This window comes from Engystomops pustulosus, chromosome 6, assembly GCF_040894005.1.
Source record: "Engystomops pustulosus chromosome 6, aEngPut4.maternal, whole genome shotgun sequence".
In the NCBI taxonomy this organism is placed as follows: domain Eukaryota; kingdom Metazoa; phylum Chordata; class Amphibia; order Anura; family Leptodactylidae; genus Engystomops; species Engystomops pustulosus.
Genome location: NC_092416.1, coordinates 138,517,187 through 138,541,012, shown reverse-complemented (window position 1 = coordinate 138,541,012; position 23,826 = coordinate 138,517,187). Strand labels below are relative to the sequence as shown.

The 23,826-nt window shown below is 41.3% G+C and overlaps 1 protein-coding gene across 6 annotated transcripts; it reads left to right on the top strand.

Moving 5' to 3' along the window:
* The first annotated feature begins 559 nt into the window (after positions 1 to 559).
* ATXN7L3 (ataxin 7 like 3) lies at positions 560 to 23,284 on the top strand. Of its 6 annotated transcripts, none has more exons than XM_072111321.1 (12): positions 560 to 728; positions 1,289 to 1,406; positions 6,354 to 6,486; positions 12,582 to 12,753; positions 13,426 to 13,523; positions 13,842 to 13,864; positions 14,538 to 14,583; positions 14,735 to 14,766; positions 17,984 to 18,052; positions 18,642 to 18,757; positions 18,976 to 19,109; positions 19,597 to 23,284. In XM_072111321.1, the coding sequence occupies exons 2-12, from the start codon at positions 1,356 to 1,358 to the stop codon at positions 19,737 to 19,739; spliced, it is 1,017 nt and encodes a 338-aa protein (XP_071967422.1). In that variant the 5' UTR covers positions 560 to 728; positions 1,289 to 1,355; the 3' UTR covers positions 19,740 to 23,284. The 6 variants fall into 6 exon arrangements, with proteins under 6 accessions (XP_071967422.1, XP_071967420.1, XP_071967419.1 ...); XM_072111319.1 differs by having other exon boundaries at positions 561 to 728; positions 13,426 to 13,544; XM_072111318.1 differs by having other exon boundaries at positions 562 to 718; positions 13,426 to 13,544; positions 17,981 to 18,052.
* Positions 23,285 to 23,826: the final 542 nt, after the last annotated feature.

The following is a 23,826-nucleotide window of genomic DNA, read 5'->3' as shown; positions in this document are numbered from 1 at the left end:
TGGGGGCTAATGGATGAGAGGTCCCCAGAATACTATTACCTGAGGAACCCAGACACCTGAGTGTGACAATACACAAGTCCCCGTGGGATTCCAGTGATTGGACAATTATCTGCTTTGTTGGAAAACCCCTTTAAGTCAAGAAATGTTTTTTATATTGTCAAAGCTGGTGCAATGAAATAAAGATAGGACACGTGTAGGAATAGGTGAGACCAAACAGCAGAGGTTTATTACTGTATTTCAACCATTTTTAATAATAAATGTATGTATAGATTTGTCATTGAGATATCAACAGCCATATTTTTAGTCAATCCACTTTCCCAGAAGCAGATGAACCAAAAACAAGGCTCCACAGTAACTGGGACTCCGCGCTTTGGTTAAAGCTATTTAGAGGGATGGATCATGAGCGTTGATCCCGGTAGTCTCATTGCCCTGTTTCCATGACAACACCACTCTGCGTGCTACTGGCATCCGCTAAAGAACACCTGACCCCGCCCCGCCCGCTGATTGGCTGGCTCACTTTCTCCCTTGTTGCTGCAGTTTCCTCCCGCAGTGGATGGATCGCCGAACATGGATGTTGATGCTGCTGTTTACAGACACGCCCAGGGGGGCGTGGCTTCCCGCTCGATGTGCTCCACCGGTGATTGAGTCCGCCTGGTGACTAAAATGGCGGATGGTGCTATTAGGTGCTGAGGAGACCGGACAGAAGAGGAGGACGGGGGTAATGCTGGGTATGGACAATGAAATCTCTGGCCGCGGCGTGTACGTGTGTAGCAGCAGCGGCTCTGCACGTGGTAGTGGTGTGTATGTGGGGAGTGACTGCAGCACCTCCATAGCAGTGTGTATTGTGCAATGCCCTGCTATGTAGCCTGCTAGCAGGGGGCATGCTGGGCTGCCTGGCATCAGCATCTACATCCCCGAGTCTATAAGATTACTGATCTACAGGGGGCAGCTGCATGCAGGGGCTTGTAGTCCACCCTGAAGCCAGAGATTAACCTCTTCACTGCCTCTGTGCTTTCCCCATATATGCTGCCCCTGAATATATTGGGTTACACACCGGGCAACCTTGTCCTTATTTACTGACTGATGCCCATTTCTGTCACCTTTACTTGGCATGAGTCTTGCCAGTTGTTTCCTTACCCCCTTTGCTGTATGGCGTGTACAGATCTATGGTGTGTAGTGGACAATGCTGTGTCCCTGGCTTATTTACATTGATATTGTGCTCACGTGTCCAGCCAACGTTCCACTCCATGTGACTAATGTGTCCTCTTTGTTCCCCATTGTCTTACAGATAGGGGGCAGTGGCTGCCCGTCTTCTGCCTGATCAGGCATCATCATCCACCAAGTGCTGGACGCAAATGAGAATGGAAGACATGTCTCTGTCTGGCCTGGATAACAGTAAACTGGAGGTGAGAGGGGAAAACGCCATGTATGCTGCGCCTCAGTCTGTAATTGGTTGTGTAGTATCCTTAAAGGGGTTGGCCACTGTACCTCATATTTTTGTAATGTGTGTGTAAGTGTAGGGGGGGCAGGATATTAAGTAATTTACCAAATATTAATAGTTCTGCTCTGGTTTCTTGATATATGAAGTGAAGCCTCCTGTCTTTTACCTCATCAGCCAGACATTCCTGACCATAAAATGGCCGCAGATGGTGGGTCGTGTGATCTCTAACTGGCGATTGTTCATGGACAGTTGGAGATCACGTGATTTAACAAGACACTTTTCCAGATTTTACCCCATTACACTACCCTTCCTCAGGTAGCATATGAAATGTGCCCTGTTTTGAGAAATCTCTATTAAAAAAAATAAAATCTCCTCCAAAGTCATGTGAAAACTAGCAGAGAAGATTAAAGCCTGCAGGGGGCGAGTCAATTCAGACGCCTCAATCTTCAGTTCTACAGGAAGAAAATACAATTACTGCCTTTATGACTGTCAAAAAGCATGTACTACAGAACAGAAAATAGGGGTCTGAAGTGACACTCCCCCTTGCAGCCATTAAACATGACGTTTCGGCCAAACATAGGCCTTTGTCAAACGCAGATCGTAGTAGGGAACAAGTTTGGCTGGCACCGCATGCGCTCAGCGCATACCTGAGCGCATGCGGTGCCTGCCAAACTTGTTCCCTACTACGATCTGTGTTCGACAAAGACCTATGTTTGGCTGAAATGTCACTAATTTGAATATGATCGCTTACTTGTAAATAAACTATTCACTTGGCATTATATATTCCAAAGAGTGCTGGAATTATTCCTTAATTTTAATGTCTACTGCCAACAGGAGGCACCAGCATAACCAGTACGGTATTACATGTCACCTGTACCACCCCCTGGAAAAAAAAGGGTATGTTCTTTCATTTAGCCGTGAGCATATGGTTAAAGCCTTGCTTTCTCAACCTCCTGAGTGGCAAATCAGACTAATTTGGGGTGTAACATCTGTGGTTGCCCTGCAGGAATCTGAGAAAGCAGTGTGGCAGCTACTTACTTTACTATTGTGGTGCCCATATCACATATTTCACCAGTGTTGCCAGATATTACAAATAAAGCTATTCAAGGATTTAAAGGGAACCTGTCACCGGATTTTACCACATTAAACTACTAGTCACCTCAGGTAAGGTATGACAGGTCTTTTCTAGAATTCCCTCTTTCATGGGAAATCTAAACTGTTTACTTATAAAATATCTTTCCTAAAGTCATGTGAAAATGAGCAGAGTTATATTTGCCAGAGATGAGTCAAGTTTAAAGGCTACAGGGGACCCCTATCTTTTGTTTTGTAGTACATGCTTATTGACATTCAAAATAGGCAGTAATTGCATTTTCATCCTATAGAACTGAAGATGGTGGCATCTGAATTGACTCTAAATGTCAATGCAGCCTCTAAATCTTCTCTGCTAGTTTTCACATGACTTTGGAGGAGACCTGTGGAGGGGTCAAATCTGGAGAAGTGTCTTGTTAAATTTGAAAAAAATGGTTTTCAAATCTTTGGAAGTTTTTTTTTTTTTTTTGCAGGGTAATGACCACAACATGCCCAAAATTTACATTGAAATTTGTAAATGTTCCTCTCGGTTTCCAGACTTTTTGCAGTTAAAGCGCTAAGAATAAATTGCTTTGTTGCCACATCTTATCTGCAGTGTTACAATCAGGCTTAAAGGGGTATTCCCATTACATCAAATTAATGTGATTGTTTGCATTATGAAGTTATAGAGTTATCCAATATATTTTCTGTATCAATCCTCATGGTTTTCTAGATCTCTGCTTGCTGTCCTTCTATAGAAAGCTTCTACATTTACTAGCAGTGGACAGAAACCTCACCATGGTCACACAGGGGCACGTCTCGTGATATCTTACAGCTCTGATTACTGTCTATGATACTAATGAGCAGCACACCCGTGTGACAATGGTCAGATTTCTGTCCACTACTAGTAAACTTTACAACTTTCTGTAGAATGACAGCAAGCAGAGATCTAGAAAACCATGAGGAATTGATACAGAAAGTGTATTGGAAAATTGAATGACTTTTATACCATAAAAATATTAACATTATTTTGCTGAAATGGGAACACCCCTTTAAGTAGTCACAAGCTTAGTACTATGGCGTGCAATTTCTTAAGACCTTACACAAGTTTGCTGGGGTTGGAGATTTAAAAAAAAAAAACATTGGCGGGGGCATAGGTAATAAGAAGCCGCTGGACACAGTGACGATATGGTGACGCATTGCACATTTCTCCCGTGGAGTCCGTGAATTGGCTGCTGTTTTTGAGGCCAGTTCACACCCTATATAAACGGTTGTGTGCATATATCCTAAGGGTGACATACAATGCCAAAACAGTTTGAAATAGTGGTTCTTTTTTTGGGAAAATCATTTCAAATCTTCAAGTATTAAAGGGGTTTCACCATCTTTGTGATATCCACACGTGTCCCGATAACGGCAGTGCCCTGACCCTCTTATTTTCTGAATATGGAGAGGTGGTCTTGTGTGTGTCTCTCCATGTTCCTGTGTGAGGAGGCTCTGAAAATTGACAAATGAGTCTACCATAGACATAGATCCCGGGTGTTTAACCTCTTACACGCCGCGGTCAAGCATGTCCCCCGTGGATCGGACCCCCCGGTGTGCTTACCGGGGGATTCGATCTGTCCTCTACGCGCCGGGTTCTGCCTTCCTAGCAAGACCCGGCTGTAAGTAACTGAGCATGCGCAGCATGCTCAGTTACTTACACTATACACTGCAATACAAGTGTATTGCAGTGTAAAGGCTTGAACAGGTCAATCGGACGATCGTTTGTTCAAGCCAAGAAGTTGAAAATGTAAACAAGTCAAAAAAAAAGATGAAATCATTTTATTATATAATTAAAGAAAAGTCCCATAATCTCCCCAGTTACACATGAAATGCAAATAAAGTATATAAAACACAAAAACACGTACATATTTGGTATCACCGCGTCCGTATCAATCTGTACAATAAATCTAAATCAATATTGAACCCGCTCGGTGAACGACGTTAAAAAAAAAAAAAACTCGAAAAACTTCCCGTAATATACATTTTTTTTTTCATCAAACACCATCACAAAAAATGATCTAAAAAGTGATCAAAAAAGTTACGTTCCCTAATATGATACGACTGAAAAGAACAACTCTTTTCGCAAAAAATAAGCCCTCAACCAGATCTGACAACAGAAAAATACAGAAGTTATGGCCCTAAAATTTGTCAATAGTAAAAACAATGCGATATTCTCCAATATTGGTTTTGCTCAGGAAAATTGAGCAAAGATAAGAAAAATTATATAAATGAGGTATCGCCGCAATCGTAGTGAACCAGAGAATAAAGATCAAATAATATTTTTATGTTACGGTGAGCGGGGGAAAAAAATGCTAAAAATCCAAAATAAAAATTGATGATTTTGTTTGTGTCCCCCTTGAATAAAATTTCATGAATAAGCTATAGACCCCCAAAATGAATTATCTATACATTGTATCTCATCCCGTAAAAAATAAGCCTTCATATGTTTGCATTACCAAAAAAAATTAAAATTTATAGGTTGTACAATGTGACAATACAAATCTGCTGTGAATGGCGCCTCCATTCATTCTATACTCGGCCGTGCGCCCATACAGAAGTTTACCACCACATATGGGGTATCAGTACACTCGGGAGGAATTGGGCATCAAGCGTTGCAGTGCGTTTCATTATTTAATTTATTCTGAAACTGTCAGTTTGGCCTAAATGAATGTATTTTCCAAAAAAAATTCCATAGTTTCTAAATCGCAGGTCCATATTGTTTAAACCCATGTGAAACACTTAAAGGGTTAATGGACTTAATAGAAGTTGTTTTACATACGTTGAGGGGTGAAGTTTCTATAGTGGGGTAATTTATGGGGTTTTACTTTTATTTAGGCCTTTCAAAGTCACTTGGAAGCTGAGTTGTCCCTCAAACTGTGAGTTTTGGCAATTTTCATTAAAATGAGAAAAATCCCACCTAAAGTTCTGAGCCTCATAACATCCTAGAAAAATGAGAGGACGCATAAAATATCATCCCAACATAAAGCAGACATTCCGTAAATGTTAATTATCAAGCTTTTTGGGTAGTTTTACTTCCTGTCTGGAAAGCAGAACATTTCAAACTTGGAAAATGAAGAATTTTTACAGACTTTTGCCAAATTTTCACTTTTTTTTTCAGAACGAATCGCAAAACTCATCACTTAAATTTTATAACTAACATGAAGTACAATGTGTCACGAGAAAACATTCTCAAAATCACCGGGATATGTTAAAGCGTTCCGAAGTTATAACCAATTATCGTGAGACATGTCAGATTTGAAAAATCGAGTCTGGTCATTGAGCTGAAAACTAGTGTCGATAAGGGGTTAAGACAGGGGTTACAGGATTCTTGAGATGCAGGACTCGAATAAATTGCTCATATGACACATCCTGTAGACTTGTCATATAGGTGTCTAGATGCCTTTTTAGTGCTAGATAACTGTGTATAAAGGTGCATTGAGCCTCATTTATCATTAAAAATGGCTTTATTGCCCAAAAAGCTGCCAAATAAGGTGCAGGTTTCTGTTATCCAGAAATCGCTCTGACTGGGGGTATCCCGCTCCTTAAAATCTAATGCAAAGTATTGATTGTTGCGTTTCACCTACTTTGCTTTATATCCATACTTTGTAGTCATGTAGCGATGTGATTTGTGTCACATTCGCATGTGAATAGATCCCTGAGGGTTTTTGTTTATTTTAGCAGCCACATTATAATACCTGATAGTTGAGGGTCTGGTTTATGCCATCACAGAGAATATGCTATCATGATGATATCTATTTGATTGTTTTGCTTCTTACTGACACTGATTCCTGATCTCTCTTAGGCTCTGGCTCATGACATATACACAGATCTCGTCGAGGACACTTGTCTCGGGCTAAGTTTTGAGGTCCACAGAGCTGTTAAGTGTGGATACTTCTTACTGGATGAGACAGACCCTGAAAGTATGAAGGATTTTGGTATGTAAATATAAGACACAAAAGCGCTAGAAAGTTTACTCCATGTAATATTTGTCCTAAGTTCTCAGTTGTTAAAAGGTTCTTCCCAAATGGATAATTTGACATCTCTACGTATATACCATAAATGCCCCCCTTCCCACCCCCCAAATCTCATCATATCTCTGCAAATCGAAAGATGTTCCACATACTAAGCTATCCATTTCCTTTTTTGGGACATTTGGATATAGTTGAGTAGATTAAAATGAAAGGAAATTTAGTAATAAAATCAAGTGTGATAAATCACTTAACTCATAGATTCATGCACCGTGATTGTGGTAATATTCTTCTTCCCCCGTCCCCTGCCTAACCTCACTGCAGCAGGGGAATTTCCAGCACACATTGGCAGTGGGGAGTACTCAGGCACAGTGTAACAGTCTGTGAATATGCAGCATGGAGGGGCACTGCTAACACCCACAGGAGCCTTTCAGACTCATTTGCAGAATTGTACAAAATTATTTTAGATGGAAGGAGGCCATGGATAACAAATATAAGAATGCCACAGTTACGGTGCCTGGATCTAAGAGTAAGTGTCACTGGTTTATCCTGATGGATTTTGGTGGTAGATTTCCTTTAACAATTTAGAATCCCCATAGATATTAAGGGTGAGAGCTGTTCATGCATGGCCACAGTGATAGTCCATAAATGTCCTTTCTAGAAATACATCTTTGAAGGAAAGTCATTCTTTCTGATAAACGGTACATTATTTTGGTCCAGTGAGGGAAGGTGCACCTTCTGGCAACTCAAAAGCTCAGATATTAGTTTTCCATAAGTGGTTCTTGACGGGCTCCCTTGAATTAAAACATGTCAGTGGACGCTACTACTCCTGAGTTTTGTGCGCTACGCATATGGAATATAAAAGTAGTAGAGGAAGCCTGGTTTATTAGTATTCTGTACAGACAAACTGCAGGAACCAAAATATCTGTGCAGATTGATGTATAGTACAAATGTCTATATTTTGTGAAGGTTAAAATGATATATGCCCCAGACTTATGCGATTTTTAAATGTACCCAGGATAACAAAATAACACATTTAATTCACTGGTATTAACAAACGTACAGCATTTCACAGATATAATTTCAACCTGTCTCTAGCAGTCCTGCTGTATACAATTTTGGTTGCCCGGGATCCGACCGCAAATCTTCTGATTATGGTCTGGCAGGACAGATTCTTCTCATGAATATCTTCTCCTCTCTGCTGCCAGCCCCTCCCCCTTCCATTGCAATAGGTGCTCACACACAGACACTTCCTGACAGAAAGCAGCAGCGTGCAGAGACGTTATCTACAAGCTACAGGGATGATAAGATCTTTATTTATGGAAGGGAGGCACTCTGTGTTTGTTATAGCTCAGATGTAGCAGAGCTGAAGTCATGGTGTGTTGTATAAATCTAATGGATCTCTTATCTCTGATCTGTCTCATTTCTTTTTCTATGTGTTGGATACTAATAAAATGTTCAGAAGCTAAATAAAAGTGTAGATAAACGTGTACCCTGATAAAGTAAATACATTGTCAGCACACTAAATCTCACAGCACAGAGGAATCATGGAGTGTTTGCTTTGAGTCCTCGTCTGCACTCTGGAATCTTACACTGAGTGATAGGAGCTGAAACTGCAAAAGCTAATTAAAATTGTAAAGTACCATGTATACTCGAGTATAAGCCTAGTTTTTCAGCAGAAAAAAAATGTGCTGAAACCCAAACTCGGCTTATACTCGTAGAAAAAATATATATAAAAACTCACCTTTCTGGCTTCCGCCGCTGCTGGCTATATACCGGGGGATATGGGTTGGTTGGCTATATACTGGGGGGCAGGTGCTGGCTATATACTATGGGGCAGGGTCCAGCAGGCTATATACTGGGGAGGCTGTGACTAATGCATTTCCCACTCGGCTTATACTAGAGTCAAAAGGTTTTCCCAGGTTTTTGTGTTAAAATTAGGGGCCTCGGCTTATACTTGGGTCAGCTTATACTTAAACGGTAAGTGGGTAAAAAATAATCTTTATTGTGTAAACATCACAAGGGGGTTATAATTTGAGAACTTTCTTTCATGGTAAAACTGCTTTAATGAAGATTGCAAACATGTTTTTGAAATCTATGTAAGTGAACTCTAACAAGCGAGTGCCAGGGGCACATGTGCAAATGTCCTCATCTCCTGTAGTAAACGCTGATCCTTATTTTATCGCTCCCCCTCTGCCTAATTTTTCTGACTACAGCAAGTGAATCTTTAGCTTGGCTATGCCATGCACAGTGAGAGGGGAGACGGGGCAGCAGGTTCCCTTCATGCTACCCTTTAATGAAAAAAAAACAGACTTAAATCTGTTGTACAAAAAATATATTAGAAGCATAAAAGTTTTATTCCACATTCAGGTAAAAACGCATGTGCACAGTATTCGTTCTGGACAGAACGCCGTCCTTAGTCGTAACTTAATACATATTTATACAAAAAAGGAAATGAGGAAGGATGGGAAGGGAGGAGGAATGGGAAAGGAGAGGAGACCTCCCAGTTGTATAAACATGTGCTCCATTCACAATGTATTAGGTTACAACTAAGGACGCCGCTACGTCTAAAACGCGTTAACTTTTTTGATGCTGTGCACTCTTGAATGTGGAATAAAACTTTCTGGAGAAACTTTTCCTTCCTTTCTTTCTGATGATATTTACTTGAAGCAACACAGCGTTTATATCCGTGCAACACCTCTTCAATCCACAGTCCATATGTGACTGCATTTGGTGAGCCGCGTCCAAGTTTTTTTCTTTTGTTTGCATTGTACCAAAAATGGAATAAATAAAAACTCCATGTCATCCTGCATAAAAATACAATCCTATATGTGAGCATCGACCAAACAAGGGAAAAGTTATGGCCAGTAAAACTTAGCAGCCCCATGAAATAATTTCTTAATTGAAAAAAAACTGACTTTATTGTGCGAAATGTAACGCACAAAAAAATGTAAATATGTAATGTAGCCGTAATTGTAGTGTAAAATGTTATTTGTGGTACAATGTCCGAATTCCTTTTTTTCATGCTCCCACAGAAATGGTTAATAAGTTTTTTTGGTAAGTGTAATGTACCGCATATGTACATTTAAAAAAAAACAACAAAAAAAAACAAAAACCTCTTTATAGTGACATATCCTCTGTCTGGATCTGCTCTTCTTTAATATTCTTATGTCCTGTTTTTTTAAGCCTATGAAATTATGCAAATTAGCTTGAAGGGCTCCATAGGTGTTAATGACTCCTGGAGCCCCTCAGACTCGCATATTTGCATATATTCTAAATCTTGTTTTCAAGGGAAAAACAAGGGGCATAGGAAGCTGAAAGAACAACTGATCCTGCCATGGGGGGCACACACACCAGTATGTCAGTGTGCTTGGCTCGCTGATCTAGAGCATTTTTAAATTGTGCATGGAGAGGCACATGGAATAAGCTGAATTATACACATGTGGTGGCTCCCGCATGTGTAATATTGCATTGTTGATTAATATTAGTAACCAAAGGTAACTAAAATCTAAAAAAAAAAATCCAAAAAACTAACTAATCAGTAAAATGAAAAAACAGGAAAAAAAAAAAAAAGCTGATAACATTTACCCATATGTCAAATCGATATTTAGCATTAGAAATGCACAGTCACATAGGGTAAAGGGGGTAATGGATTATTCTATGGTATTGCAGTGAAGTCCTGCACGTTCCCCGATCCGGAGTGTCTGACGCTCATGCACTCTGCCGTGATTCACTTCACTTACATCGTACGCCCGACATCCTGCATGTTTCGCTTCCCCGCTCAGGTCCGACGGAGTTCACAATCTTCTTCCCGGTGTATGTAAGTTCATGGCTTGTGACACAATTTTAAAGTTAAATCCCGCGCTCAGTCCAAATCAGTTGGATCGTTCCATGGCCCGCCCCTGCCCTCCCCACATTTCTGTTGCATGAAAGCCGACACCGATGCGACAAAATCCGATTGCATGCAACACAATCCCCTACTAAATCCCTTTCCCAGCGGTGCGATCCCTGAAAACGACAGATAAACGTGACAGGAATGTGCACGCGGGACCCTTAATAAATAAGCCCCAATGTGTATGCATGCCTGGATTTCTGCCGGTCAGTCGCACCATGTGCCCCACACCTTCTAGAATTCTGCTGTACGCTCTCTACATTTGAAAATTACTTTTTCAACGGAAATATTTTGTTCACTAGAGTTTTCCATTGTGCAAGGGAAGGTAGCAAATCGCTCATCCAGCGCAAAGCAATAGCCTTAACCCCTTACTTTACAAATTTACTCAAGTTTTTGCTGTATTAGCTCCCATCACTCCCTAGGCTGGTCAGTGCAAAATCCCAGGGTGTGGCTGGGGACTTTTTGTGGACCTTTCCCAAGGTGTGTTCCCCAACGAGAATGCACAGCTGAGATTGTGCATCCGTTTTCCTACATGTGTCGCTTCACCGCTCATGCCTGCCGGAGTTCACCATCTTCTTCCCAGTGCATGTAAGTGCTTGGCTTGCGACACAATTTTGAAGTTAAATCCTGCAGTTTGTCCGAATCCGTCGGATTTTGTGCCGAAATCTGATCGCGTGCCACACAATCCCCTTCTAAATCCCTGCCCAGACGGCACAATCTCCGAAAAGTGTGAAAACCCGACGGAAATGGCCTCTTGGACCCTTGGTAAATAAGCCTCATTATGATCCATCTAGTTCTGTGGGGTAACAATGTGGTTAGATTATCAGGGTACAGGTGTATATACACTTTCATCTGGCTTCTGACATTGTACTAAAACACTGACATATAGAGAAAGAGTTGCTGAGATGCCTATTACACAGAGGTTGACAGTCTGCTCTGCTACATCTTTGTGCCTGCCTCCCCCTTCCCCTGGATCACTTATCTCCTTGTAGTTTGCAGCTTCTCCACTGCCCACTTCTCCACTGTTTGCTGGCAGGAGGTGATCAGTGAGTGTAAGCTCCGTGCAGGGGGCGTGGCTACAGGCTCAGAAGACAGAGAGTCAAACTCTGCTCCAGGCCGTCACAGGAATCCAAGATGGCGGCCACCTGACCCTAAGTCAGAAATTACAGGATAGTGTCTAGGGGCAACTGAAATTGTGTACAGCAGGACTGATAGAGGCATATCTGTAAAATGCTGTATTTTTGTTAATAACAGTGAATTAGAGAATGTGTTATTTTGTGATCCAGAGTACATGTAAGAATCTTGTCTTCGTGGGAAAACCCCTTTAAGAATATCCTTACTGTGAGACCATTCTTCCCGATTTAAAATCCTAAATAGACACCCTAACAGCGTGGCAGGGACTGAATGAGTTAATGGAGTGGACAGAAGCTAGACTATCAACCACAAAAAGATGCTATGTAATGACAGGTCCAGTACATGTGCACAAAGTCAGCTGGAGCCGGCGCACATCTTGAGCATCTAGATGAAGATAACTTGCGCATCCTATACAGTCTTACTGGGGTTAAGTAACTTTGATCTATGGTATTAACCTATTAATAGCAGGGGACACGTAGAGGTGCGACTCTATCAAACCAGCTATTAGTTCTTCATTTAATCCTGGTATTAATCCTTGGCGGACTTGTATGGCCGGCAACTGCTCCCTATTCACTTTAGCCTCCATCAGAAAGGAGTATATATTTCAGATAATGCCTCCAGGACCTTGGGACCAAACAATTGCAATGAGTGGGTAAGAGGCAATTGGTAGATGTGGGTACCAAGTAGAAGCTGAAGATACAGCTGGTACACTGTAATTTAAACTGACCAGACAATTGTTCAAAAGATGGAAAATAGCCATCTTCATATAGCTCCCCCAGTGTATGTATGCCCCGTTCCTTCCAGAAGCCAGCCTCATGTAATTGGTGTAAGTAAGGAAGATCTGAATTGTGCCACAATGGAGTTTCGGCCGGTACATCTGGGAATTGGGATCTACCACTGGCCAAACTGGGGTAGTCTCTAAATGGTTGTTGCTCTGTTTTTTTCTTTGTTGGCATTACAGCTGTGAACATTACAGTATGCTGCTCATGGTGGTCTTTAGGTTGTATTTAGTTGTTCCTTTCCTCCATTCTTGCAGAGATCATAGACCAGCCAGGTGTGGACATCTTTGGCCAGGTCTACAATCAATGGAAGAGCAAAGAATGTGTATGTCCCAACTGTAATCGCAGCATAGCTGCCTCCCGCTTTGCCCCCCACCTTGAAAAATGTTTAGGCATGGGCCGAAATAGCAGCCGCATTGCAAATCGCAGGTGAGTGGAAGAAAAGGGAGATTTGCTGGGAATCCACATAATGATGGTGGATTTGCTTTTACTCCTAATGTGAATAGGACGCGGTACATATATTTGTCTTCGCTGCTGTGCTCTCTATATATACATGCACAATGGCCCACATTTATTAGTGTTTGCGCCAGTTTTCTGTCTGACTTTGCACTAGAAAGAACGTGCAAACTGCTTGTACATGTAGTAACAAAGTGTCTGCGCCAATTCTGTCGTGGCTGCACTGTGTCCGACATGACGGATAAAATGTGCACCTAAAAGGTGTGTGTTAGTGGTCAGTCAGACCACAATTCTGCAGAAAGAAAAAAGTGCACTAAAAAGAAAAAAATGGGGCACACTTCGCGAGCAGTGCAGGGGGCACAGATTCATGAAGAACGGGCACCACAATTCATGAATCCGCCACACTCTGCAGACTCCAAATGCGTTTGCACTGTTTTTGACAAATGTGGCCCACTGTGTTCTGATTTTTATGGACTGATGAAAATGGGGAAGAAATTGCAGCCTCTGCAAAATACTGATTATCAGGGTGCAGACCTCTCCAGTCTGATGCTTCGGGCCTATAGTGAGGAAATGTATAAGAATTTGGCTGATAGCAGTGGCAGGATGATCCAGGTGATTGATTGTATATTTGTAACTGGTTTCCAGGATTGCAAGCAGTAACAATATGAATAAGTCTGAAAGTGACCAGGAAGACAATGATGATGTCAATGATAATGACTGGTCATATGGAGCAGAGAAGAAAGGTGCGTTTAGTCAGTCCGGAGGTAACTAACGTACAGTGTTTTTTATTACTATATTTCTTTTCTAGTCCACATTTATTGGCTCAAACTGAACCATTTTTTTTTGTTTTCCCTTTTCCTTTTTTAACCCCTTCCCACCTTCACTTTTTGCTTTGTTTCCTCTTTCATCGTATGTATTTGCCTGCCCGGCTTCTCTTGCTGTGTCATGCCTGATATTCCTCTCTACCCAATGCACTCTTCTCCCATAATCTTCACCTTTCTTGCTGTTTCTTGGATCCCTACTTTCTTCTTTTATATCTGTGCACATCTTTCCTTTTGTAGCAAAGAAGAGAAAATCAGAAAAGGTAAGAGATCATTCTACTTCCTAGCACTTGATAACCACTTTACCTTATTGTTCTGATTCTGTTTCAGACTATAGTGTGAAGTGATGCACACTATTCTACATGTGCTGGCATTGATCTGAGTCTTGTATCTTATAATCTATTAGATGGAGCCTTTATTTTGTAAACTAGACATTAGCATAAATATCGGTAACATATCATCTGATCTCTTATGAGCTTTCCCTTTAATCTCCTTCCTCTCTGAGCTATATTAGTACATTGTGAAAATGATGCAGTTCCCTAAAGACGCCATACTATTATTGCACATTGATGATCCAGGAACAAGAGCTGTGCCAGCGCCGTCACAGCTGGGGGCTGGATGTATCATAAAACTGGCACTTTCAGAATAAGAGATAATGGTGGGGTGTGAAAATACAGCTTACTGCAAGCCCTCATATGGCTATAGTTCAAAAAATGTTTTTACACCTCCACATTTCAATGACTTCTGCCGCGATTTAGTTCAATTTGCTTCTGGTAAAGGTGGATCGTGACGGTACGGCCACATTAGGAAAGGTTGGCCAGAATGACAGAACAAAGTTCCCAGCCTGATATTTAAGTCGGTGAACCCCTTTGTGACCTCTCCTCCATGAGCTGTTCAGATACTAATATTCTAGTCATAATCGCATTCATCTTTCAGAATCCAAACTCTCCGCGGAGATCCAAATCCATAAAACACAAAAACGGTAAGTTATACATTTCCAGCGAACCCTATTCTGTAGGATTGTACGTTCAATGTCATGGTCAGAAGTTCTACATTAGTGAGGGGGGAGGTGGTCTTCTTCCTGGATGGGAGGTTTACTGTGTGTTGTCTTCATTCTCTTTCCATTTATCCAGGAGACCTCTCCGTAACCACAGACCCGTTTAAGGTATGCTTCTATATTTCTAACCACCTTTACCCCCAAGGAAATGAAATGGCTTTTTTTTTTTTTTTTTTTTTTTGAATCAGATATTTTTATTGAACATTTTTTAATATAACATAACATAATGAAATTGAAGTATACTTCAGAAAAACGTGGGCAAGTCAGTTGTCAAAAAAAAAAAATTACAGGTGATCCAGCAACCAGGCAGCACGTAGAAAAAGTGATATTTGCTTTATTTCATCTTAAACATAAAAATGGTACCAGGTATAAATGGAAAATCAGATGCAGGCCATTATCCTTCTCCATAGCCTAAAGCATAGCATAATGGTTTTGCACATGTATACATACAAGGACTGAAGCAGACAAATCACATTAAGTAAATTTGTAATAATAAAATGGCATGGACGTTTTATCGATGACGGTTTATAGATTTGTGTCTGGTCCTAAAACACACGTTGCCTTTTGTACAATCTCTTAATTCTAATGAATACAAGATCACTTTCATTGCCTGAGATACGGAAATATATATTTATATATATATATTTTTTTCTTAGATGGGCTATTAACAGGCAAGATACAATGCGATTTATATTGTAAAGCTACGGCGTGCCACGCTGCACATAATTTACTAAAGGCAGAACTAGTACAAGCTAAGCGCATATGTTCCAGTGAAACCCATGTACCATGAGCAGATTGTCACTAGATTACATTTAGCTTGTATAAAAATAAAAAAACTTCTTGCTTAAAGGAAACCTACCATTTCAAATCGTCGGTGTAAGCTGTAAACGCCGAGCACCAGCTCAGGGTGAGCTGGTGCCGGTGCTTAGTTTCGTTAGTGTTATAAACTCGCACACTAGAGACCTTCGGGGGCCATGAACATTGTTTGCAAGTAGCCTAACAGAACCAAGTCCAAGAATTATGCTAATACTTGTCAACAAGTAACCTTTAGTACCGCCTAATGGTGTCCAAATTATAAAAAAAAAAAAAAATCATCTGTCTCATTTATACCAAGATCCGGTATTGGTGGTGTGAGAATCTGTAACCTGGCTGTTGTTTTTTAAGCCAGAAATTCAGCAGTTTTTGGCAATATGTAATCCAAATATGTGAGCAAATGTAAAAAAAAAAGTCTGTTTTGTCTACACATGATGGTAAAAACCATACAATACACACCTTCATCAACTGAAATATTACTTGGGGAACATTCCTGAACCCTACGTACCCTGTATGTACGTTACAGGGTACATTAGGGCAAATTTGCGGCCGCATATACATCCCCATAGACGGGTGTGTGAATGCACCCTTACATGTATTCCAGAGTACCTAAAGGCCTGAACCAGAGGAATTATTTAATGTATATTCAACACTGTAACAACTCATGTTTGCATAGGGTTCACAGGCGGCCACCATTTTGTTGTTGGGATTTCCGCTCTCCTTTGACATTCTTGGGGAGCAACAATTCGTTCCCATGACAGCCTGAAGTCTGTCACGCACACACACACCGTTTAGCTTGTTTTCATTTTTTTTTTTAAATCGATTAAAACACTTATTATGGATGGGGAGCAAAAAATAGAAACAGAGTAATGAAAAAAGCCTGCAGTGTTAAGGGTTAAAGGTGGTGAAGATGTATGTGCAAAACCATTATGTGTTTAGGCTATGACAGAACCATCATTGGTTCTGAATACGTCCGATTTTTCCTTTTATATTTGGTACCATTTTAATAGTTTGAAGAAGATGAGATTAAGCAAAGTTCTATAAATATCACTTTTTCTTTGTTCTGCCTTGTTACTGTAATACCCTGTTTTCTTTGAATTACTTTACCTGCTCTGCCACAGATCTGTGTCGGCTAATATTTTCTGCTGACCTGCTTCCTCGTCCAACCCTTTTCCTAGCTTTAACATTACAGGAAGTATCCATTGCCAGAAATGACACCAGGGAACACTAGATGACTCATTATTTCTTTCTAGGCCCAGTTCACATCTTTTCGGTCTTCAGTTATTTGCATCAGTTATTCTGTCCTAGAATAGGTTAAACACTCACAACAGGTGCAATTCTTACCATTCTTTCCTTCTGTATTTTCCTCACCTGGTTCTGACTCCCAATAAATCCTGGAGGTGCTAGGGGTAACTGTAGGAGCCAGAAGTCTGGACACCGTGCCTGCCATGTATGGAGGCCTATTGGGCCCAGTCCAAGACTATGACTAATAGGCAAACTGTCGGTGTAATACTGAAAGATCCAATATATTGCTGAACAGAAGTACATATTGCAATGTTTTGTATAAAAGGATTAAGGTATCCTAAATGTAGGACCCCATACAAATCGCCCCTTTCCTCATAAGCATTTATACACTGGGTTAAAAAAAATTCCCCACAAAATGCTTGCCATATCCGTAGCAAACTTATCTTATGGGATTACATTATTATACCTATACTGTAAAGGGCATCAGAAATTAAAAAAAAATTTTTTAGTGTTCTCTACTTCTCCAAAAATTAAAAGCATTAAAGTCAAATGTGCCCCAAAACTAACCATTGTCTTATCCTGCAATAATAAAGCCCTATTAATGCTCTTTTGATTGAGCAGTGAAAAAGTTATAGCCGTCTACAGCTATTTATGTGCCAAAGTTAAAAAAAAAAATAAATCTATACAATTTTTTATAGTAATTTTTTCCATCTTTTTATACTGTAGGGTCTACTACTTTGTATGTTTTATAGTTCAATATCTTTATAGATAAAAAAAAAAGTGTAGAATACAACAGCGAGAAGACCAGGAGGCCCACAAGATGGGCAGGTGTTCAGGTTACTGTGTATGTTTTAATTAAAGAAAAAAAGTGGTGTAGCTATCTTATTCTGTTCCAATGCAGGAAAGGGTTAAGACATTTTTAGCATTATCCTATTTTAGCTGAATTTTTTTTTTTTCCTACCCTGAGGCCATTGGAAATTACAACTCTTACCGCAAATAACGAACCCTTTTTTGCCTATGACAGGTTTTAAAATACATGTCTTCAGGATTTTGAGCATAGAAACACAAAAAAGTGCTCTGTCCTGAAGGCCCAAATAGGCCTCGTCCTGGAGGTGTTAGGGGAGAGTCTACAATTCACAGGAATACGTACCATATTACAGGAATATCTCCCCTCAATAATATTTCTGGTGGATTCTAGATTTCCTATTGCTGGAAGTAGTATTATTATTATTATTATTAATGAATTGTGTTGTTGTCTCCACAGCAGTACAGTAGCAGTTCAGGAATTAGTTATGAAAATCTGGGTCCAGAAGAATTACATACACTTCTAACCACGGTAAAAGGACTGATCTCCCTAATAATTCCCCATGCACATTTCTTATCTACTATATATCAGATCAGGCTGAATATTGTTACCGCACATCAATGACACATGTGTACGTCTAATGGTCAGTTATTATTTTTTTTTTCCCCCTTTAATTCTTAACCATTTGTGTGGTATAGTTGCCTAGTAATGGGGCTTCCATACCATCCATTTCAATAGTTCTAAACTACTGCACTTTTATTGTATGTGTCACAGTAGTCTATGGTCACTGAGAATTCATACGTCTGTTCTTGGCATTTAAGGCTTTGGTGCTTCCAGGGTGTGTCCTTGGCATCAGAGCACCCACTTGTTATGGCAGGTCCACTTTCCTGACACTTTCCTGACATTTGCAGGTCTCACACGCTAGTAGACACCAGAGTCTGATTGTTGTAAGTTGTAGCGTAAGCTTCCTGGATGGCACACCTGATGCCACCTTGTATAGTTTGGGGTGTGGCACTGCAAGCACAATCATGCTCTGATGTTATTCTTTAGCAACGCAAAAATTGTTAAATTAAATACAAATGTCTCTGACGTGCACTGTGTGTATTATTTTCATTCCTAGCAATGCGGTGTAATATCCGAGCATACAAAGAAGATGTGCACCAGGTCTCTGCGCTGCCCCCAACACACTGATGACCAGCGGAGATCAGTCAGGGTTTACCTTCTTGGATCCTCGGCGTAAGTGATTTTTATATGTTCTCCTAGCATTGTAGCCCTGTAATCATAGCCTATTAGCTCCTGCCTACACAAGGAAGAATATTCCAGAGGGAGGAGTAAATGAGGATGTTGAGGGAGATGCTGGCTGATTGCTTTTAAGCTTCTACAGCACTTGTAGTAGGGAGTCGGATGTACAGAGACTTGGACCATTGCTGACATGCTACCTCCTTCCATCGCAGTTCTCTACCGGAGCCTGATGGCAGTACAGACAATGACAGCTTTGACGTGGTGGAAGGACAAGCTCTGATGGGTCGATTACCATGGGATGGATCATCTGATATCTCTCCGTCTGATTCTGCCTCCTCCAAAGCCAGTAAGGGGTTTAACCAGAAGCCTATGTGACATGTTATCAGCTAGAAGGAAGTCACAGGCCCAGATTTACTAAAAACAGAGCATACTGTACTATATGCAGTTTACCTGTGTAGTGTGCAGAGGGCGCCAGATTCAGGATTTTGGTCTCACATTCTTCATGAATCAGGCTCACCCTGTGCTGCCCCGACAGAGCGCACCAACTTTTTTTTGGTGCACCTTTAACTTGGGGCGAGCAACGCACTTCTGTCGGACTTAAATGTGGTGCATGGTCCAACTGTGCCCCAGAATACCCCGTTCAGTAACTAAATTTGTGTCTGGTGAAGAATAGTGCAGCTGCGCCATACATGCCTTACAGTTTACAATGGTTGGAAAAATATAACATACCCTGTACATGGCAAAAATGTAGCTGTAATTTGTGGCCGGATTCTTTAGTTCCATATGCAGACAACCACGTGAATTCTGATTTCTCCTTTTTATCTGACACTTAGGTACAAATAACTCTGACACACGGAAACCCAAGAAGAAAAAGCCCAGTCACATCAGCATGAGCAGCGCAGGGGGAGCCAGCAAAAAGAAGAAACCCAAAGGGCCCGCACCACTAACGCCGGGGATGTACAGCGAACTGAACTGAGCAATGGACAATGTGGTGTCATGGATCCAATGGCTGTGGGCCTACATGGGCTGTTACCTCTGCCTGCTTAGCCCTCTGGCTGCAACTACCGGGCTCATCCCTCCCCCATTGATAAACCCTTTACTGTGAAAAAATGTGCCCTATATCAAAGAAAAATGTCATGCCTTACGTGAGGCAGTGTACTCCTTCTTCCCACCATTTCTGGCGTCTCTGCGTGCTGCCATGTTCTGTATGCTGCATCTGTGCTGCCTGACTGCCAGTGATGTCATGTGTGGTGTCAAAACTATAATCGGAGGAGGCCGTGGGGGTGGGGGGAGGATGACGTTAAAATGGAGTCCAAACCTCAACCTGGTCATGAAGTGTTAGACCCCTGCTGCTGAGTTGAATAGAGACTCGGGGTCTTTCAGTGGATAACTGGACTGCGTGACACGAGGGGACTCCAGCTTGCCCGCGCTAATACTCTCATCTCTAGAACTTTCTGGAATGTGAGGCCGTAAACTTGAAGATTTTCCAAAAAAAAAAAAAAAACGAAAAAAAGAAAAAAACCACGTGTGACCTCATCACTTCTGATACACAGAAGTATAAGTGTTCGGGTGTGGTCCCCAACACAACCCAAAGGGGCAACCAAGTGTTTCTGCCTCTGGCAGGTGAAGGGTGGAATCTGTTTCTTGCACGTATTAAAAATTCACACTAAGTATTTCCTTGTAAGCAGATGTACTTCATTGTAAATGTATGTATAGCGGGGCATCTGGAAAGGGCACAGGGGCTTTAGAAACGTGGCAGCGTGTTCTGCCATTAAAGAGTGCACGTGTCAGGGCTCAGTGTTCACATAGATTACATTGCACTTGTATTCAGTGTTGTAACTGGCGTGTAGCCTGTGTGTGGCCATTGTGCCATCACTGACTATATGTAGGAGTGGTCACAACTACAACCCCCACTATAAAGTTATTCTCCGCTACGGACAATCCCTAGTTATTACAAAAGTAACTTGATGATAATCTGATTTTCCTCTGCTTGGGCCTTAGTCATCAGTGGGCATAAGACGAGCAACCACAATGCTATGTAATTGTGCAGCATGATATAGAGCAGGAGAAGCTGAGTAGATAGAACACTCTGTACAATTTGCAGGTAGTGTATTATAGAGCAGGAGGAGCTGAGCAGATTGTACATAAAGAGCAGGAGGAGATTCAGTATAACTTGTCATGTTTTTTCCCATTAACTTTTCTCTTTCTACATTGAGAAGTCAGGGTGGTGCTTCGTGAAAGCCCCCCATGTATAAGTGTACAACACAATAGCTGGTGGTCACTGATGGTACAGACTCCCTGACTGGATGTCTTCCAAACGAATATACAAATGACGCAAAACATAGATTTCTGTGAAACTATATATCAATCTGCATGGCTGTTCCTGCTCTATACCATAATACTACTAGTTTACACTGCATTTTCATGGCTGACTGGTTCCCTTTTTCACAATTTGACATGAAAGAGATGATTAGGTCACTAATTCTCAGTAAATAGTAGAACCTGATCTAGCATATCCAGTTACCTCCTACCCTGAGATCCCATGTTGCACTAGAGTCTGGTAACCTACCTGCAGATGTATCCGACTGGAGGGCAGTGTTTGATCAAGTGATCATCACTCCATTCACTTCTGTGTGACTGATACCGTTCAGTGCTCTCTGTCCCATAGAGATGAATGAAGCTGTGTCCACTACCCCCCCCCCCCCCATTAACATGTTTTTTTCATTAGTAGACAGAACTCCAGTGTCGCATATGGATCACCCAAACATATACCCACAATATAAGTGGTGCCATTAGCCACTGATCCAGCACCATTACTGAGCTTGTAATGGTGGATACTGATTTCTCCTGCCCAAGTGTTAAATGTCCCCACAGTATTTGTCACATTTACCTGACAGTGATGCAACTTGGAGCAATCATTTCCCCGTGTGACAGCGTAAGATGTTTCGGAGCTTTCCACCTGTCCGGGCTGTGCATGATGACTTGGCAGGTCATACCCTGGAGATCTTGGGGTGCTACAGTTGTATTTGGGTATAGGATGTTCCTGTGTGATTGCACACTGCTGTCAGAGTAAATACATGAGCAGTTCAGTGAGGAGGCGCCACTGTGTCCTCTGCACTATCCCAGGTTTAAAGCCCATTCTCGGTGGCCACTAGGGTCACCCTTCTGTGTTTAAAGTAAACCTTGATGGATGCTCTATATACATGTATAATGCACGTGTCCATGTATTATGTGCCAAAATCAGAATTTGGAAACAGACTATGTATGCAAATGTTACATTCTGAGTTATGTTGTCCTTCAGCTGGCATCTCCATGTAGTAATGTGATAATGAGCAATGCTTCTGATGCTGAGTGGTTTTATTTCTTTATGAACATCTATGTCCCAGTTTGTTCTGTCTTTTCAGTAGGCGCCACCAGGGGGAGCATTCTGCATACAACTTGTGCATGTAACTCCATATTTAATCAGTGAGGCTCCCCCTAGTGTTATGTTCAGTGCAGTGCCCAGGTAGGGCATCTAAAAGCAGGGTAAAATAAAGGTGAGAAACTTGTGAGCACAGAACGCTGCACTAATTTCTGCTCAGCATACACTTGTCAGACAGCGTGACTACGCTCATGGGGGGAGATTTATCACAGGCCTCTCAGACCAGAACTGCTTTAGTTGCCTGTAGCGACCAATCGGAGCTCAGCTTTCATTTTCCCACGGAGGTTTATAAAATTAAAGCTGAGCTCTGATTGGTTTCCATGGGCAACTAGAACAGTTTTACCTCAAACTTCATGATAAATCTCCCCCATGATATTTTATAGGCTGGTCCTGCTTTTGAGATTGGACTTTGGGATCCAACATTATCCATGTGTTAACTGTTAATATATAAAATCCATATATAAAACCCAGGGAGTCACTTTGTAAAACATCCTGTATTGCTCCACAAGCTACAGCCAGAGCCCCCTCTAGTACAGTGCACTACTTTTTCAGAGAGTTTCCTATAGCAAGTATTTGTCTGGGGCCTGGTGTATATGTTAAATTGCCTGTATAGAAAAGGTGGCCATTTTTGGGAGGTTTGGGTTCAAAGTGACTCCATTTTTATGTAAATTAGCATGGAAAAAAGAGCTTTAAACACATTACGCTAAGTTTATATATTAGACATGGAAGGAATGAAGGGGATGTCCCACTTATACATATTAATTACAATTAGGTTAAGATGGGGGTAAAAAGTTTATTCACTCCTGTCTACTCAGCCAATCACTAGCTGAGGAGGATCCTGCTGGGGCCAGTGATTGGCTGATTAGTTCTGACCAGTGGATCACTGCTAATAATCTCATGATTCCCCGGCATTTGATATGACTGGGGCTGGTTCTGGACAATAGGACACATCTGCAGGTATCATACTGTAAGATATCAAGAATTCATGTACTGTATATAAGAGAATCCATTCACCTATCCTGGACCTCCTGAGGAATAGGATGTTGCATATATGACTCTGTAAATTGTATGTGTAATAAAACAGTGTGACAATTCTGCTGGTATGACTCTCATCATTGACCTGGAAGTAAATATAGCGCCATTGCTGACTTCTCCACCTATAGCCAGCCAGCCATACTACCAACAAGATCTAATGAGCCGTGTCCTTTCCCCTCCATAATCTACCACGTTCTGCGCTCACAGTAGTCCCTGCCGGTTCAGTCTACTGAACGATACTATATCATACTATAACTTGTGCATCTACCTGTCCTTTCACAAGAATGCAACATAAATATCTGCTATTTTATGTAATTATCTACATGTAACATTATAATAAACCCTGGGTCAGGATATAGTGGGATATTATAGCCTCAGTGGCGGATATGTAGGCACAACTATTTGAACTACATGCAGTCCTCAGGTCATGTACAAGATCAAGGTGGGCAGAGAGGTCCGTCTGTAAGTCAGGGACCACCTGTACTGACAGATACCTGCTTAGTAACAGTTCTTATACAAACCTGGAAACCTCTAAGCACTGACTGGATCCTTCTTATAGAACTACGACCTCTTCAAGATTTTTTTTTTCTGTGTTGCATTCCCTTAA

Coding starts and splice junctions, on each gene's coding strand:
- ATXN7L3 (XM_072111318.1), top strand. CDS start 1,356: ATGAGAATGGAAGACATGTCTCTGTCTGGCCTGGATAACAGTAAACTG. Junction 13,545..13,841: donor TGCGTTTAGTCAGTCCGGAG/GTAACTAACGTA, acceptor TTCCTTTTGTAG/CAAAGAAGAGAAAATCAGAA. Junction 18,053..18,641: donor TACATACACTTCTAACCACG/GTAAAAGGACTG, acceptor TTTCATTCCTAG/CAATGCGGTGTAATATCCGA.